The sequence below is a fragment of the Bemisia tabaci genome, chromosome 6, assembly GCF_918797505.1.
Source record: "Bemisia tabaci chromosome 6, PGI_BMITA_v3".
In the NCBI taxonomy this organism is placed as follows: domain Eukaryota; kingdom Metazoa; phylum Arthropoda; class Insecta; order Hemiptera; family Aleyrodidae; genus Bemisia; species Bemisia tabaci.
In genome coordinates, this window is record NC_092798.1 from 13,760,771 (window position 1) to 13,775,956 (window position 15,186).

Below are 15,186 nucleotides of genomic sequence, written 5' to 3' on the forward strand. Positions count from 1 at the left end.
GATTGCAAGAAGTAAACTTAATTGCATTTGAAAATTACACACGAATATAATTTATTTTCATTATTACAATATAATACAAACAGAAAGTAATCCTGCATTATTAGAACAGTCAGTATAGTGAATATGACACATTAACATAAGACTAAAAAATTGACAAATAATAGAACGCGTACACAGGTAAAAAACCTAACATAACTATAAAGCTAATATTGCAAACCATGAACACTTCTCTTAATAAACTTACTTCGAGTCGGTTGCGAAACGTGCAGTTTCAAAAAACCGAATAACTTAACGAAATTTAATTTAATCCTAACTTAAACTTTGACTTGGCGTTGTAGGTAATATCTCAAGGCAGTTTCAAATCCATCCTTTGGTAGCTTTTAAAATCAACGATTTACGGGGTGATAAGTTATAAGACCGGTCTTAGTATGCTAAAAAAAATCAATAAAGGTAAGTTTTTATTTACAATTTTTGCCGGCGTCGTATGATAAATATGTACATGTCGTTTATTCGTCGCTTTAATACTAAATCAATACTCACCACGCTCCAATGGTCGATAATAATTACGGGGGTTCCCAATCTAAGTGCCAAGGCTGCCTAAACTATAAACGTAAGATCTAAGTTGTATACATTTTTTTCCATATAAAAAGTCTCACGGGTAAGACGAAGGCAGTTGATCTTTGCAACGTTTTTAAAAACAAAATTCCAGTTGATCATTGGTTTTCGTATTAAAATATCACTCAATAATAATCAAAAGGATTATGGAGACGGACGAAGTCTAGATTAATTGATTCAATAAATCGGTAACGTAAAAGCGTTAGAATGGCTTTTTTCGTGTCATCAAAAAATTGCCTATAATAATGAGGCCTCCTGATTCTAGCTTAAGCTCATTGAAATTTAACTGGGGATGTTTCATCTTGATTATTAAATTTTGGGGGAAAAAACCCTTAAAATGTTTTTCAATTAAAGAATATATCTTGGAGTCAAAAAAGCTTCTACACGCATAGCTCTTTTTTTACTACCAAAAAAAAAAAAAAAAAAAATCAACTACAATTTGTTGCGCATTGGGATATTAAAATTAGGATGAGTTGACTACGGGTAGAAAACGTATCGTAAATTTTTTATTATACTAACTGAAGTATGTCCCCCGATTTATATGATTCAAAATTAATAATACATAGTTGACAGGCATCATATGTACCACTCCTATTAAGAATTTTCTTGTAGTTCCACAAACAAAATGAGGAAAAAAGAGTGAAGGTAAAACCTAAAATAAGATATTGCACAGTTCCCATGAAAAAAAGAGAGACACTATATTTTGGGAGAGACGTTTCTCAATGAAAATTCGCCAATTTAACAAGAGTGGTTGAGCATGCTGATATTTATCCCGGGAAATAAGGGAATATACAGTGAATATTATGTAGTCTCATGCGCATTCGATCATTTGAAAATATTTTGTTCATGATGTTGCCGTTCGCTCGATTGAAGGCGTTCCTTGAATCATACGTTTGCAAGTGTCCCTCTGTCACCGACCGTTTTCTCTCAACGATATTATGCATCCTCTCTCGTACAATGGCTGGAGAAAAAATACGTAACTGTTGTAATGTTTCATGATCTTTGCTCACGTTAAATTTCCTCAATAAAAAGCAGACGAAAATATCTTAAATCTCCACGCAAAAAAAAAAAAAAAAAAAAAAAAAAAAAAGGAAAAGAAAAGAAAAAAGGTGCTTGCCTGAAACACGATATTTCTTAAATTTTCCGCGCAGAGTTACACTTCCTTACGACTGATTTTTTCAAGGAATAAGAAGGGAATGATAAGATTGAAAAATGAAATAGCTTGAACTAATCAGAATCATTCTCGATTTTAAAAACAATATATATTTATGTTTCCTGTTGGCAAATTAGTTTTTTGTTTTCCTATGCTTGGCATTTTTCAGTGAATATATATTTTTTGGTGAGGTAAGATTCACAGAAAACCTCAAGAAAATTATTGATTGGTTTTTATTTAGAAAGGAAAACATGAGCAAAGACTAACAAAACTGCACTCACAGAAACGCATTTTGCGACTTCAGCCTTTCTACGTATTGAAGAGTCACATTCAACTTTCAGATTTTCCAAAATTTTAAGCTCAATTAAATTTTGTGTAAGTCCCTTTTTATAGAGGAGACCTTGTAATGAGAATTTTCATGAGTTTTGACTTCAAAGAATTGAAAATTATGAATACTCAAAAGAGTAAAATTCCTAAATAGAATGTTCGAGAGGAAATAATAAAGAATTGAAACATCGTTGACTCATTAAATTGACGCCTCCTCCAGATTCATCCGTAAAGTTGGCCTCCCTCGATTCTTAAAACCGAACTCTCACCTATACCTACAAATACTTATATTATTGGAAACATAAATATCACATCACATACTGTGAAATAATATCACCTATTAAAAGTGATGATGCCGTATCACTGTAATACTGATTCGATTAGAACCAAAATTCTTGCTTTTGAAAGAAAATGAGAGATTCCACAGGCTTTTGTAGGAAAAATATTATGGGTCGTAGAATATACGTCTATCCACCACCTAAAACAGGTCCTGTGTTTCGGAAGTACAGTGGGATATTCCAAATCGAAAATATTCCAGATGTTCGTCAACCCATGTGAACAATAAACATTAATTTTTTTTTTGCTTTTTTCTTCTTCTTTTTTTTTACATGTAATAATTGGAGGTCACTGAAATCATACCGCGCATTAAAAGTGCAAATGGTAGTAGTTACAAGAAAGGTGTGCGATATCGTCAAAAATTCATTATTAGTTATGGCCATTTTGATTTTCAGCTCAATGTGTCGCAAAAGCTCTAGGTAATTGGAAAACAAGAAAATGTGAAAGTAATTATAATCCGTACAAATTGCCCGATGGTCGAAAATCAAAATCCACTCAAGCAGAGATTGAAGATCATTGTCATGGGAGCACCTCTAAGTTCGATTCAATTCTTAAATTTATTCCAGTAAGATGGTTAAAGCGAGCTGTTTACGGGAAATTAGAGGGAATTTTGTCATATTGATATCTTTATACTCTGAAATTTGGAACCCTGAGGAAATTCATAGAAAATATACTTCACATTAAAGTGCGTGTATAATTTTTTCTTTTAACTCTGTAGTTGTATCCCAACTATTATACTTTTTTAAGTTTAATCTTTGTATGCACATTATAGGCGCATTACGATTCCTAAAAAGTATTGAGACTTGACAGTATTTAAACACATATCAATGAGACTATCATGACTGTGTTTTTAGTCTCACCCCGACAATTTAAACTTTTTCATTAATTATTTACTGCAAACTTGCTATTCTTAGAATCGCATACATTTCGACTCAAGTTTCTTGTACACTGAACCTTCAAGTGTATTTTCCCCCCTATCTCTAAAATCTGTTTTTGTTTTCGCAATTTCTCCACCGTGATAACCAACTATACTTTTAACTGATTTTGGCCCCAGTCATGAGAGAAGTTGCACCAGCCAGAGGATTGATCCAAACACACTTTCGGCTGACTCAACCATTCCTGTGGATAGGGCAACTACTCTAGTAATTGACACCAATTTCAGTTAGGGGTATAGTTGGGACTGTGATACTTTTTTTCGAAGTATCGGAAAAAAATTATGAAACATCCTGCAAAAGCAGCTCTTTTACATGCTTTCTCTCTCTATTCCATGTTTAATCCCTGGATTAGACAGAGTGAAAAAAAATCCGGAGACCCAACTTTTCTGGTAGCCTCACTGAAAAAAAAGTATCACAATCCCAACTATACTCTTGGCTGATTTTGGCGCCAGATGTAAGAATAGTTGCACTAGCCGGAGGTATTTTTGATACAACCACACTTTTGGCATACTCAACCATACGTCTGACTGGTGCAACTACTCTTCTATCTGGCGCCAAATTTAGCCGGAAGTATAATGGCGATGTTGCATGTGTGAGGAATTTGCGATTTGACTATTGATTATTTTGTAAAATTTCGCGAGAAACACGACAGTGCGAATACTTTTCTCTGAAATCAACTCCCAAGCTCAAAAAAAGCTCTCAAGTTGAGGCCAAAATGGAGGGATATCCCACGCTATCCTGAGAGTCCACCTCTACATCAAGACAAACTCTCCATGCGAAGATAGGGAGCAAATACATTAGCAGGGTTGCCGTGTTTTTAGTTTTGGAGTTCCCAAATAAAGTGGCAGCCCTGTCAATGTATTCGCTCCCTATCTTTGCATGGAGAGTTTGTCTTGATGTAGAGGTGGACTCTCAGGATAGCGTGGGATATCCTCTCTATTACGCCCTCAACTTTGAGAGCTTTTTTGAGCTTGGGAGTTGATTTCAGAGAAAACCAGTGGCACTATCGTGTTTCTCGCGAACTTTTACATAAAAATCAATAGTCAAATTGCAAATTCCTCACACATGCAACATCTCCATTTGGGTTTCTATTTATTCCAAGCTCCTTCCTGTGGGCTTCCTGTCCGCCAGGGGCGGATATAGCAATTTGGCAACAACGGATTCCCTCCATTTAAACCTATGTTAAATAATCGATTCTTGTGGGGGCACTTGGCCCCTCCAAGAATCGATATATTTCCATAGGTTTAAATGGAGAAAAACAGTGTTGCCAGTTTGCTGGATCCGCCAATGCTGTCCGCATACCGGAGTTTGGCACTGTGTATTCAGGTTTCAGCCGAGAGGTGCAGGTGTGTGTGGGGGGGGGGGGTGAGGTGCTAGAGGGACCCGAAGAGGCGCTGCCCGCGTGTGAGCATCATGCTGAAACTCATGACTGAGAAGAGGAGGAAGGCGAGGCCCAGGAGGGAGACGCTGATCCGGCACCAGCATCGGCGCTTCTTGTCCGCCGCGATCCGCAGCATCAGCTTCTCCGCCTGGTGCACGTCCAGCGTGAAGTCCGGACCACGGTAACCCTGCAACAAACACACAAAACCCTCGAATTAGTCGAAACAGTCAAATTAGTCGAAATGGTCAAATTGATGAACGCCTGTACAATGCATCGAACAGGCGTTCGGCCCTGTCCACACGAGCGTGCACTGGAAAAAAGAAAAACACATTGCATCTAGAATCCAGACTCTTGAAAACATTGACAAGAAAAAGGACTCTTGATTCAATCAGATTCAAGCTTAAATCAAAAGGAAATCTGCTCAAATTAAGAGGCTTGGTTCTTGATTTAAGCTTAAATCTGATTGAATCAAGAGTACGTATTTTTTCTTGTCGATGTTTTTACGAGTCTGGACTCTAGATCCGATGTATTTGTTTTGTCAGTGTAGTTCGAGGAACTTATTCGACGAACTGCTCAGTTCCCGGAACTTGTTCCTTAAAACGAGGCATGCTGTCCACACGAGTTCGCCCGAACTGAAACTGGAACTTCTATAAAACTATACAATTAGTGCAAAATAATAGATTACTACGGCCGCGAGAGTAACAAAAACAAATGTCAAGACATTAAGGAGGTAAAAAACAAAAACAAACGAATTCACAACAAAAGAAACAGAAACTCGGAGTACGGGGAAGTTCCGGGGTTTGGAGGAATAAGTTTTAGCTCAGCTAAAACTTGTTCCGGGAACAAGTTCCCCTAACGAAGTTCCGCGAACCACGCTCGTGTGGACAAGGCCTTATATCGCTGAAATTGCGCCGATATCAATGGTTCAACATATAAACACAGCCTTAAAAGTCAATCGAATACCTAATCTGTGCGAACGGGTCATTGTGATTGATATTTTATTCTTAGCAGTGCTGCATGTTGATAAAAAATGAAATTGTTCGGAATTTTCTCTTTTTCAGCTTTTCTAACTTAAATCCTACAATTTTTATTTGAGGTTATGCTCGACTGTTTTGAACCAAATAATACATCGATCCACTATCGAATACCACCCATTGGTATTTGGAGAGTAGAAATTCAAAATCTGGGAAGCGCCACGAGGTGGTGCTGAGATTTTGCATGTTGTTCCTCGCGGTGTAAATGAGTCCAAGGGTTGTAGTCATAGCTGCCGCCGGCTGAAAACGGAGTCGTAACTCCGAAACGGGTCCTACAGATAGAAGAAAACGCAAGTAAGAACGCGGAAATTATTTTAAAAATGTTTAGGTCGCCAGATCAATTTTTACATGCGTACGGAAAATACTTAGCATTTCTCTGAGCTTTTGTTCCGTATTGCTCATTTTCAATGTAAAATTGTTCGGTAGGAATTTGAACTTGGAGCCTGAGTCGATGCTTCCAGCTTCTTCAATCCTAATCTGTGCAAATTTTTAGGGAAATCCCTTACTTGAATATTTCGTATCCACTTAACACCTTTCTTCAGATAGGCAAAAGTTTGCCCAGAGAGTCTGTTGTGCTTTCGTTGATGTGTCAAGAGGAACCTAGGTATCCCAAAATTTATCGTAACCTTGACTTTGAAACTTACTCATACCATTCACAGGTCAAATTCTTGATCAGTATCAGAGGGAACACAAAAATCAGAAGGAGCCACTTGGATTGTTGCTCAATTTTCCATTCGAAATGATCTATCCTCGTTATTATCTAACACCACGGAAAAGAGCAAATTTACGTTGTTTTATCCGGAAACATGATCTGGCGGATCTACCGTAACTGAAAGCGAAACACAATTAAAAGTGATACTTGACTGATCATCCAATGAATAATGAGGTTGACCTCACCTTGCGCGACCGTGACATTCAATTAGCCTGAAAGTAAATCAATTAAAATATGATAATTTCCTGGAAAAACCTTGCTGCGGCTCTGTTCTCTTCAGAATCATAGTTCACTATTAATTTTTTGTAGCTGTCTGATTTACTCATCGGTTTTGGATTTTAAGCGAGACTGCGTGTGCGTGATCAATTAGATGCATCCAGGGTAGAGTTTTGTAGAGGGCACAAATGCAATTAATTCAATCAGCTTAAGAATGGCTAATTTTCCCTTAAGATTAGTTTGGACTGTATCAATTTTGCCCGTTGGTCGTATTTTCATGAATTTTGATCGTTTTTGGAATATTGATGTGTGGAATTGACCGTTTAGAAAGTCGATTCATTTGAAGACAATCTTAAAGACAGAATTGTTGATATAGAAATGTCGATATAGAAATGTCCCTACATATTTTTCAAGATTTTACGAAGTTATACTTCCTCGTCGAATAATTATGATTTATTTTAAGGAAGACGACGAAGAAGAAGAAAAAGTAGGAGGTACTCAAAGATGATGTGGAAAATATGAGAGAAGAGGAGAAATCCGAAAAAATAATAAAAATAGATTTTCGGCCACTATTAAACGACCAGTTGTTCCACAAATGGTACACTTCCGGTGCTTTCTCTCTGCGATCCGCTAATTTCACTGATTTTCGGATCAACACTTCCTCAAAGCATGGACTGATGGGTAAATTGCGCTCGCCACTATGAATAGCATCCGCGTAGTGGCCAATTTGATTCATTCCAGAAATGATGCTGTCAAGGTTATGGTTCCCTGGACGCCCAAACATTGGATCCTCCTAGAAAGTTTATTGAAAAATGCCCCTCCAACGGAACTCAATTAACGATGATTTATGATGGTAGCACGCAGCTACTGTTCTGTCGTACCGCGGATTAGAGCAGAGACTCCATTTTTGGGTGAACCTTGAAATGCGTAAACGCACGTGTTATCTACGGCTCAGGACCAAATGGGCCGCGTTTCAGCGGAAAAGAACCAAGAGTTATCAGCTGTTGCCAAATTTAACGGGGCAATTACATTTTTTACAAAAGAATGATTGTTCGGATTCTTTTGAAAATTATAGGGAATTCGTTTCGCACTATGTAGAAAATTCACTTAAATCTGCACAAAATTCCGCACAACAGTTTTCATGTAAAAAATTAAGTTGCCCAAATAAATTTAGCAGTAGAAGATGTGGCTCAGTTCCTTTCTGCCTAACGAGGTCCAAATAGAGTTACCGCTCTATTCTGTAACACGGCAGTTCTCTCCTGTCTTTGGTAATCCTACGGCAGGGTGAAATATCGCTACTCTAGAGTGAGCTGTAAAGTGCATAAGAACACGTGTCATCCGTGGTTCATGACCAAAGTGAAGATACTAACTCTCTTCCGTAAAACGGCAGCGTTGACAGTTTCGGACTGTCTTAGCCCGGAAATGACTCCTTGACGACTGTGTTGAGAGAAAATGCCGTATGAGCGGTCATGTTGCCAAATTTTTTCAATAAAATATTGATTTTTGAGAGAACTTATGTGTATAATTTTCCTTACAATTTACGGACGCGCGGGATCAAATTGAGAAAAAAACTGCCGGAAATTTCAAGCTGATAAAAACCGCAGATTTTACAGAGATTTCCGATTTTACCATTCGAAATTTTGCCAAGTGTGGCGTTTTATTTCACCTCTCAGCAGTAGAGAAATTTGTTTCATACGTGCCGAAATGTATACGAATTTAGTTCCAAATTAATCGAATTCATCGAAAGAAACTGACCCAAGTTGCCCTCATGACACTATCGTCGTCTCCTTCGAGCAAGAACGTAACTCCATTTCAATGTTGCAAAATTTTCACTAGCAAATTTCTTTTTCACGAAGAGAATTCTGGGCATTTCTAACAGATAATGTCACTGATTTTTCTTCTGACCTTGCGCAAAAATTAAGAAAATTGTCTACAAAAATGCACAAGTGTATTCTTGTAGAGAATCGAATTGTTTGAGAAAATATTGCAACCTTTGAATGGAGTTACGTTCCTTCGTCCGTGAAGGTCCAGTTACACGATCAAATTGAGCCATCAAATTGGGCCTCTCATTGGTCGCATACTCACCTCAGGTCTTTTTCCACCAATCAGAGCTTCGCAGTTTGATGGCTTTATTGGATCGTGTAACTTAGAGTACCTGTATAGGGAGAGTAGCGACAGATCTGAAACTCCGAAAGTCCATCAGGCCTTCACCGATGCCTCCGCGAATAAAGTTAGAGCCCAAAAGGGCAGCCAACCTATGAATTTCGAATGTCCAGAGCGATTTATAAATACAATTGTTACGAACCGTCGTTTAGAAAGCATGCATTTGGTTTACTTTTTGCATAAATTTACTTATTTTTGCGAAAGAACGCTCATTTATGTACATTCTTAGCCATCTTGGTTAGAATTGAAATCTGTAGGCTGGCAGTGAAATTTGGTGTGTTAGAAGTTGCTCAGAAGGGTGGCTGCACTTTTGGGCCCTAAGCCCTCCATGAACCGATCTGTCGCTACTCTCCCTATACAGGTACTCTAGTGTAACTGAACCTTGAAACAATATTTTCGATAAGGAAGACGGAAACGTGAGAAAGCTCAAACTCATCATCGAGCGGTTAGTAAAAGAAGATCCTCATCTTCTTCGATATTCTATAAGCGAATTTTATTCACAGGTTCGGTACTACTTTTGTGCCCGAACCTCCGAGCTGTCATTCTATCTGAGTTCGGAACTTCCGATTCGGTGACTGACGAATCGCAACGTTGGTGCGTGATTTTGGTACCACCTCGCGAGGTGGTTCTAAAAAGGTTCGACCTATCGAAAACCAACGGATCTGATTGGTCGAATCTGGTTACAACGGCGTCCACTGGTGTTGGTGATCACTGGAAAAAAAACCGCTTGGATCTAGAGTCCATACTCCTAAAAACATTGACGAGAAAAAATACTCTCGATTCAATCGGATTTTTGCTTAAATCAAGAACCAAGCCTCTTAATTTCAGCGGATTTCCTTTTGATTTGAAGCTATTCCTTTTGAAGCGAAAATCCGATTGAATCAAGAGTATTTTTTCTTGTCATTGTTTTCAAGAGTTTGGACTCTAGATCCAAGCTACTTTTTTTCCCAGTGATTGATGCGACAAATCAGGTCAGAACTCCCCAACGAGGTTCGGAACTTAAAATAAAATTTGCTTCATCAGAGGTATCTATATCACCTGGATTTTGCTACTTCCTGATAAAAACGCGAACACAGTATATTAATTTTGCAAAGAAGGGGCAATTTTGAATTGAGCTCCGAGGTTTTAATCAAATAGGAGAGTAAACAAGATAGATGAGAGATCAAAGAACCAGCGAGAGACGGTGGGATTCGCAGATCAAAAAGGTAGGAGATTCATAATTCATCGCCAAGTGAAATGAGCTGCTGACAGGCCAACTTCGGTCTCTTTATTTGGAAGGAGGGGGGGGGGGGCGACTAGGCTCGTGTTAAAGAAGGCAGGTGAAACGTCCAGCAGTGGTTTGCAAAGTAAAAGTGGGAGTGGCTGCATGATATATTTGTAAGTTAATTTATTGACTTTTCCCGCAATATTTTAAGATATTACAGGTAGATACACCATCCTGACAAGATTCATCGTTGCTTGCTTTTTGAGGCAAAACCGCAGAACTTGTGTAACTTTTAGATAATGATGTAATTTTCACGAGCTGAAGCTCTGATTTGCAATTTGCGTGGTTGGTGTCAGCCGCTGTTTCTGGTCTCGATCTTCTTGAGATTTATTCAAATTGCATCGGATTTTTTCTTTGTTTCTGGCTTCTTCTTTTTTTAAAAATATTTCAGCCTCTTTCCGTAGAATGTCCCACGCGCTTTAGATAGGTTTAAGGAGATACTTGACACAGCATCATGAAAAGAACGCTTTCACAGAGCCTCTAGTAAAATTCATCAGTTCATTCACACTTTGACCTTTAATAATCCTTAAAATCCTTCAATAATCTTCTAAATTCCGGCAGTGACTGCTGGAAGATTATATTTTGATGTGAACTTTTCACTCTACGCAATGGAACGTGTTGTAGCAACTTTGGCTGCCCCTAGCGGCCATTTTAGGCGAACAAAAACACCTATGACGGTCATGACGCCGAAACTTCATGAAAGCATATTTTCGAGATATTTCGGGTGAAAGATGCGTTTTTTTTTTTTTTTTTTTTTTTTTTTTTTTTTTAAAATCAAATACATTGTTTATTCAACTAAAAGTATTTTGATCAAATTAGTACACGAACCAGATAAAATTATCTGACCGAAGAAAAGTTATGAGGCTGTGAACATTGCAACCTACCAATCATGACGGTGACTTAGCGCCTACAAGGCTTGAGGAATACTACACGCATTGCGCGTTCACGACAGTGCGCGCTTTGATCCGCTGGCTCCCATTACATCCATAAGAATAGGTGAAATGCAAGATTTTTTACCACACATTTTACACATAAAACGTTCATGACTGGAATTGAACACTTTTCGTAGAATTGCCTATAAAGCAGTGTATTTTTTCTCGCGTAAAGTTTCTTATTGCGAGCATAATCTAAAAGAGAATTACTAAATTAGTTTTGACTAATTCCGGGTTTCTATTTTTCTTTTTTCTTTTTACAACTATTTTAATTATGTTTCAATGATGACAAGACGTTATCCGAGAATCATTGTATGAAGGATCTCGGTCTTTACCCCTCTTTGTTTAGTAATTTTTTGATGGACGTCCGGACGCCGCACAGAAAAAAATGGATTACTGATTTAACAATTAAATTGTTAAGAAATATGTCAGACACGTTTCAAATGTACATTTTACAATAGTGCCGTGCTAAGCAAGAACGCCGTAAATCCATCAAGATTTTCCCTCGTTTTTTTGAGCTTTGTTCACTTTATAAAATACTAGCAGGAAACCCGTGCTACGCACAGGAAAACCCCACCATCAGCAATCACTGTGATTAGTGATCAGTTACTAATTGTGTTTCTGAATTATTATCTACTATTTCAAAATTGGCGAGACGCACTGGTTTGATTAAAAAGTTGATATTAGTAGTATGCTGCTATTTTGGTCTGTTCTGCAATAAGCTCACATGATAATTATAATAATCAAAAATTCCCAATCAAAAGTTGGTTATTTTCATAAAGATTTGTTACTTTTGTCAGTTCAATGTTTAATTGAAGTTAGCTGGTGAGTTTCAGCCGCGAAATAATTACGGGATTTAACCAGCGGTTTCGTTTAATTCACAGCAATGGCGGGTTTGTCATCTACATCGCGGAGAAAACTTGATTTTTCCTGGGATTTTGTAAAACAAATTAGAAATTACACGATAATCACCACGGTATCACGGCAAATACGTCGTGTTCCTAGCGAATTTTTAAGATCATTACAATTGCGCGTTATTCACATCAATATCGTGGCATACACGCGAATCTCTGACTCAATTAAGATTACGTAAATGTGCGCATGAAACTCATAAACATCTGTTACTTGAGATGGGCGAAAACGTATGATTTTCCTTCAATTTTGTATGATACCACATACCCACTCCGGAGTTCAAATAGTTGCTCGCTTCAATTCTGCTTGTTAAAAGTGACGAATTGGAAGAATCCAATCTTAATTTCACGAGAACCATATGGGATGTAACCATCGGTTTCCCTATATAAGATTTAATGTTTTGAAATAAAAAAAAAAAAAAAAAAAAAAAAAAAAAAAAAAAGAGCATTAGCGATGATTTAAAATTTTGCAAGTAAGACTCATGTGTTTTGGTTAAACTATGATAGAAACAGAAAGCAGGTGAAGAATGTCGAAGCGATGTTCTAGTTTTGCTCCGCTGTCAGCACCGCGTCTGCAGGCGCACTGCGCAGTGTGACCGAGCCGTCATCACAGTATAGAACGCCTTCAATCTAGCAAGCGGCAATTTGGACATCTTCCGTGGTGAAATAGTTGTATCAAGAGCGCCCTCCACGATCGGAGTCAAATATTGATGAAATGCGCGCGAAACCCCCGCTTCTCCTCCGATTGAAGCGTTGCACACCGTCTTTATGTTCCATTTTGATTTATTTATTTTATTTTTGAAGCCAAGCAACAGATTCTCTCAAAATTTCCCGAGAATTTGCCTTAATCATTTCAAAACAGAAGATAAAAGTAACAAAAAGTAACCCCAGGCGACGTGAAGACTAAATCACAACAATTTTTTTACTTTCGAACTTGAGCAGGTAAATTTTTTCAAAAAAAAAAAAAAACAAAAAACAAAACGAAACGAAAGGTTCCGCGGAGCACATTTTTCACTAATCTTGCAAAAAACGGAAGAAAACTCGAACCAATGCGCGAACCAATCGCGAAAATCGCGAGCCAATGTCATAGAATGAAGAGACTACGTCAGTCTCTTTATTCTATGCCGATGCATAGACAGATTTTCCAGATTTTCACATCCCTGAGAGAGTAGCCCGGCAACGGATGCACGAGTCGGAGCTCGCAACAATCATGGCGCGGCGTTTCCAACAGCGCGACGCCGAACTCGTTCCATCTTCCTCGCACTCGTTGGACGCTTAACTCCTTCCATCTTCCTCGCACCCGTTGCGCGTACCAGAAGAACACACGTAAAATTTATCAGCTGTCTTCCAGCGCGAGCCGCGGAAATCGCTCCATCTCGCTCGCACTCTCTCTCGCACCCGTTGTCCTTACGGGAAAATCGACACACGCGGACCGCGATATCCCGCGAACCGGCGGGCGGATCGCGAAATCCTCCCTTATCCGGCGCCTCGGGGTAGAGAGGGATCCCAGTGCGGAATCTCAGGGTCACACGGCCTCCCGTTCACGAGATCCGCTGATACGTGAGTGAGTGTCAGTCAGTGAGTGAGTCAATCAACGTGAAGTCTGCTTTATTAGTATAGAAGATAAACAGTTTTACCCATGCACCTCAAATTTTCAGGTTACGTTTTTGACAGTATTTACGAAAGAATTTTGTAAAAACAGTGTCCCAAGGTACACAAGTCTTTCTGCTATGATGCATTGTCTCTCAAAAAATGTAAAATGGCGTTTACTGCGTTTTTGCGTTGCACGGCAGTAACGTGGAAAGCTAATTGGACTACATTTCGCAATTTGGACCTATAGATTCTAGCCCGGTTTAAAAACAACGCATGTGCCATGAGTTTCCCTATTCACATAAGTGTTTTTCCAGAAGAGTTCGACCTTTCCGTTGCGCGAGACTCGCTTCAAATGGCGAATAGCTCCATTTGAGTGTGGAGCTCAGCGCTGCAGAACCCATTTCAGCCTCCCGCGCTGAAATCCGCCGGTCGGGGAGAAAGCAGCTGCAAAAATGACACGGCTGGCTGCGAAAGTGCCGATGAGCGGATCAAAAAGGCGATCGCGAGAAAGACGTTCAGATCGGAGTGACAGAAAAAGCACGGTCGGTTATCGAACGACTTGCGCAATTCCCAGCCGCACACCTCAAACGCGACAGTAAAAAATGTCCGATCGGAAATGGGTATTGTCTCCGTGGCGATAGACTATATCCGAATAATAAGACTATACTGTCGTGCTGAGGAAGAACGCCGTATGAATCCTCAGGCATTGTCGAATCTCCCATGACAAAATTTTATTTTTCAGGGAAACTTGAGACCATTCTCTCCCGAGTTTTTAGAGAATTTCAGTCACAATTTTATCTACAGTCTCTGAAAATTATTGCAAGAGGAAATATTTGTTAAATTTTTGTAGTTTAAGTCTGTGATTATAGTTACGTTGTTTTGTTTGTGTTGTTTTTCCTTGGTTGCGCCACCCACCACAAGTTCTTACTTAAACGGTAATGGGATGTTTTTATTTTATTTTTTATGAAATCTTGTTAAAACTGGCTGTGCGACTCATGTGTGAACTTACTGAAGTGAAATAAACATATTTGAGAAAAAAAAGAAAAAAAAAAACAAAATTATACATCTCTTCATGAATGAACGTTTAAAAGAGAAAATTTGGCAACGCCTGAAAGCTCATACGGCGTTCTTCCTTAGCACGGCAGTATAGCTGACTACTGTTATTCAAATAACTGCGTGACACACGTTATATTTGTTCATTCTTTTTATTTGGCTTTGACTGCGAGTCACTGAAGTTGAAATACGATTGAAGGTAAATCACCGTAAGAATCATAAAGAATTAGACGATCCTTGCGCCCGTCGCGATTGGTCTTGACGAGAAATTCACAATGAAATATGATAAAGGAACACACGAATACGTAAATAATGCAGTCTTCATTCCTACTTTGAGCCGACGAAAGTTCGGTTCCCGTTTATAGCGCTTAACTTTCACAGAAAAATTCGCAATCTATTTACAGGAATCAAACTTCTGACCTGCAAAATTTGCAAGGTTCCCGTTTTTTAGGCCTCCACAGTGTCACAAATGGGAATAAAGACTACATTTTCACCAATTACAAAGATTATGAACTGGAATGGACCGGATAATTAGGGGCACGGCAAGGAACAGACGGAAGA

At 38.7% G+C, this 15,186-nt stretch overlaps 1 protein-coding gene and 1 long non-coding RNA gene across 2 annotated transcripts in view; one reads left to right on the forward strand and one right to left on the reverse strand.

Annotated features, from left to right (window-relative positions):
* Positions 1-15,186, forward strand: part of LOC140224841 (uncharacterized) — a 165,358-nt gene that overhangs the window by 146,897 nt on the left and 3,275 nt on the right. The gene's annotated exons all lie outside the window — the stretch shown is intronic.
* The window catches only part of LOC140223758 (uncharacterized), a 124,304-nt gene continuing 109,139 nt past the window's right edge, over positions 22-15,186 (reverse strand). The window contains exon 3 of the mRNA XM_072301622.1: positions 22-4,934. Coding sequence (XP_072157723.1) covers positions 4,740-4,934 — 195 coding nt within the window. The 3' untranslated portion in view covers positions 22-4,739. The remainder of the gene's footprint in view (positions 4,935-15,186) is intronic.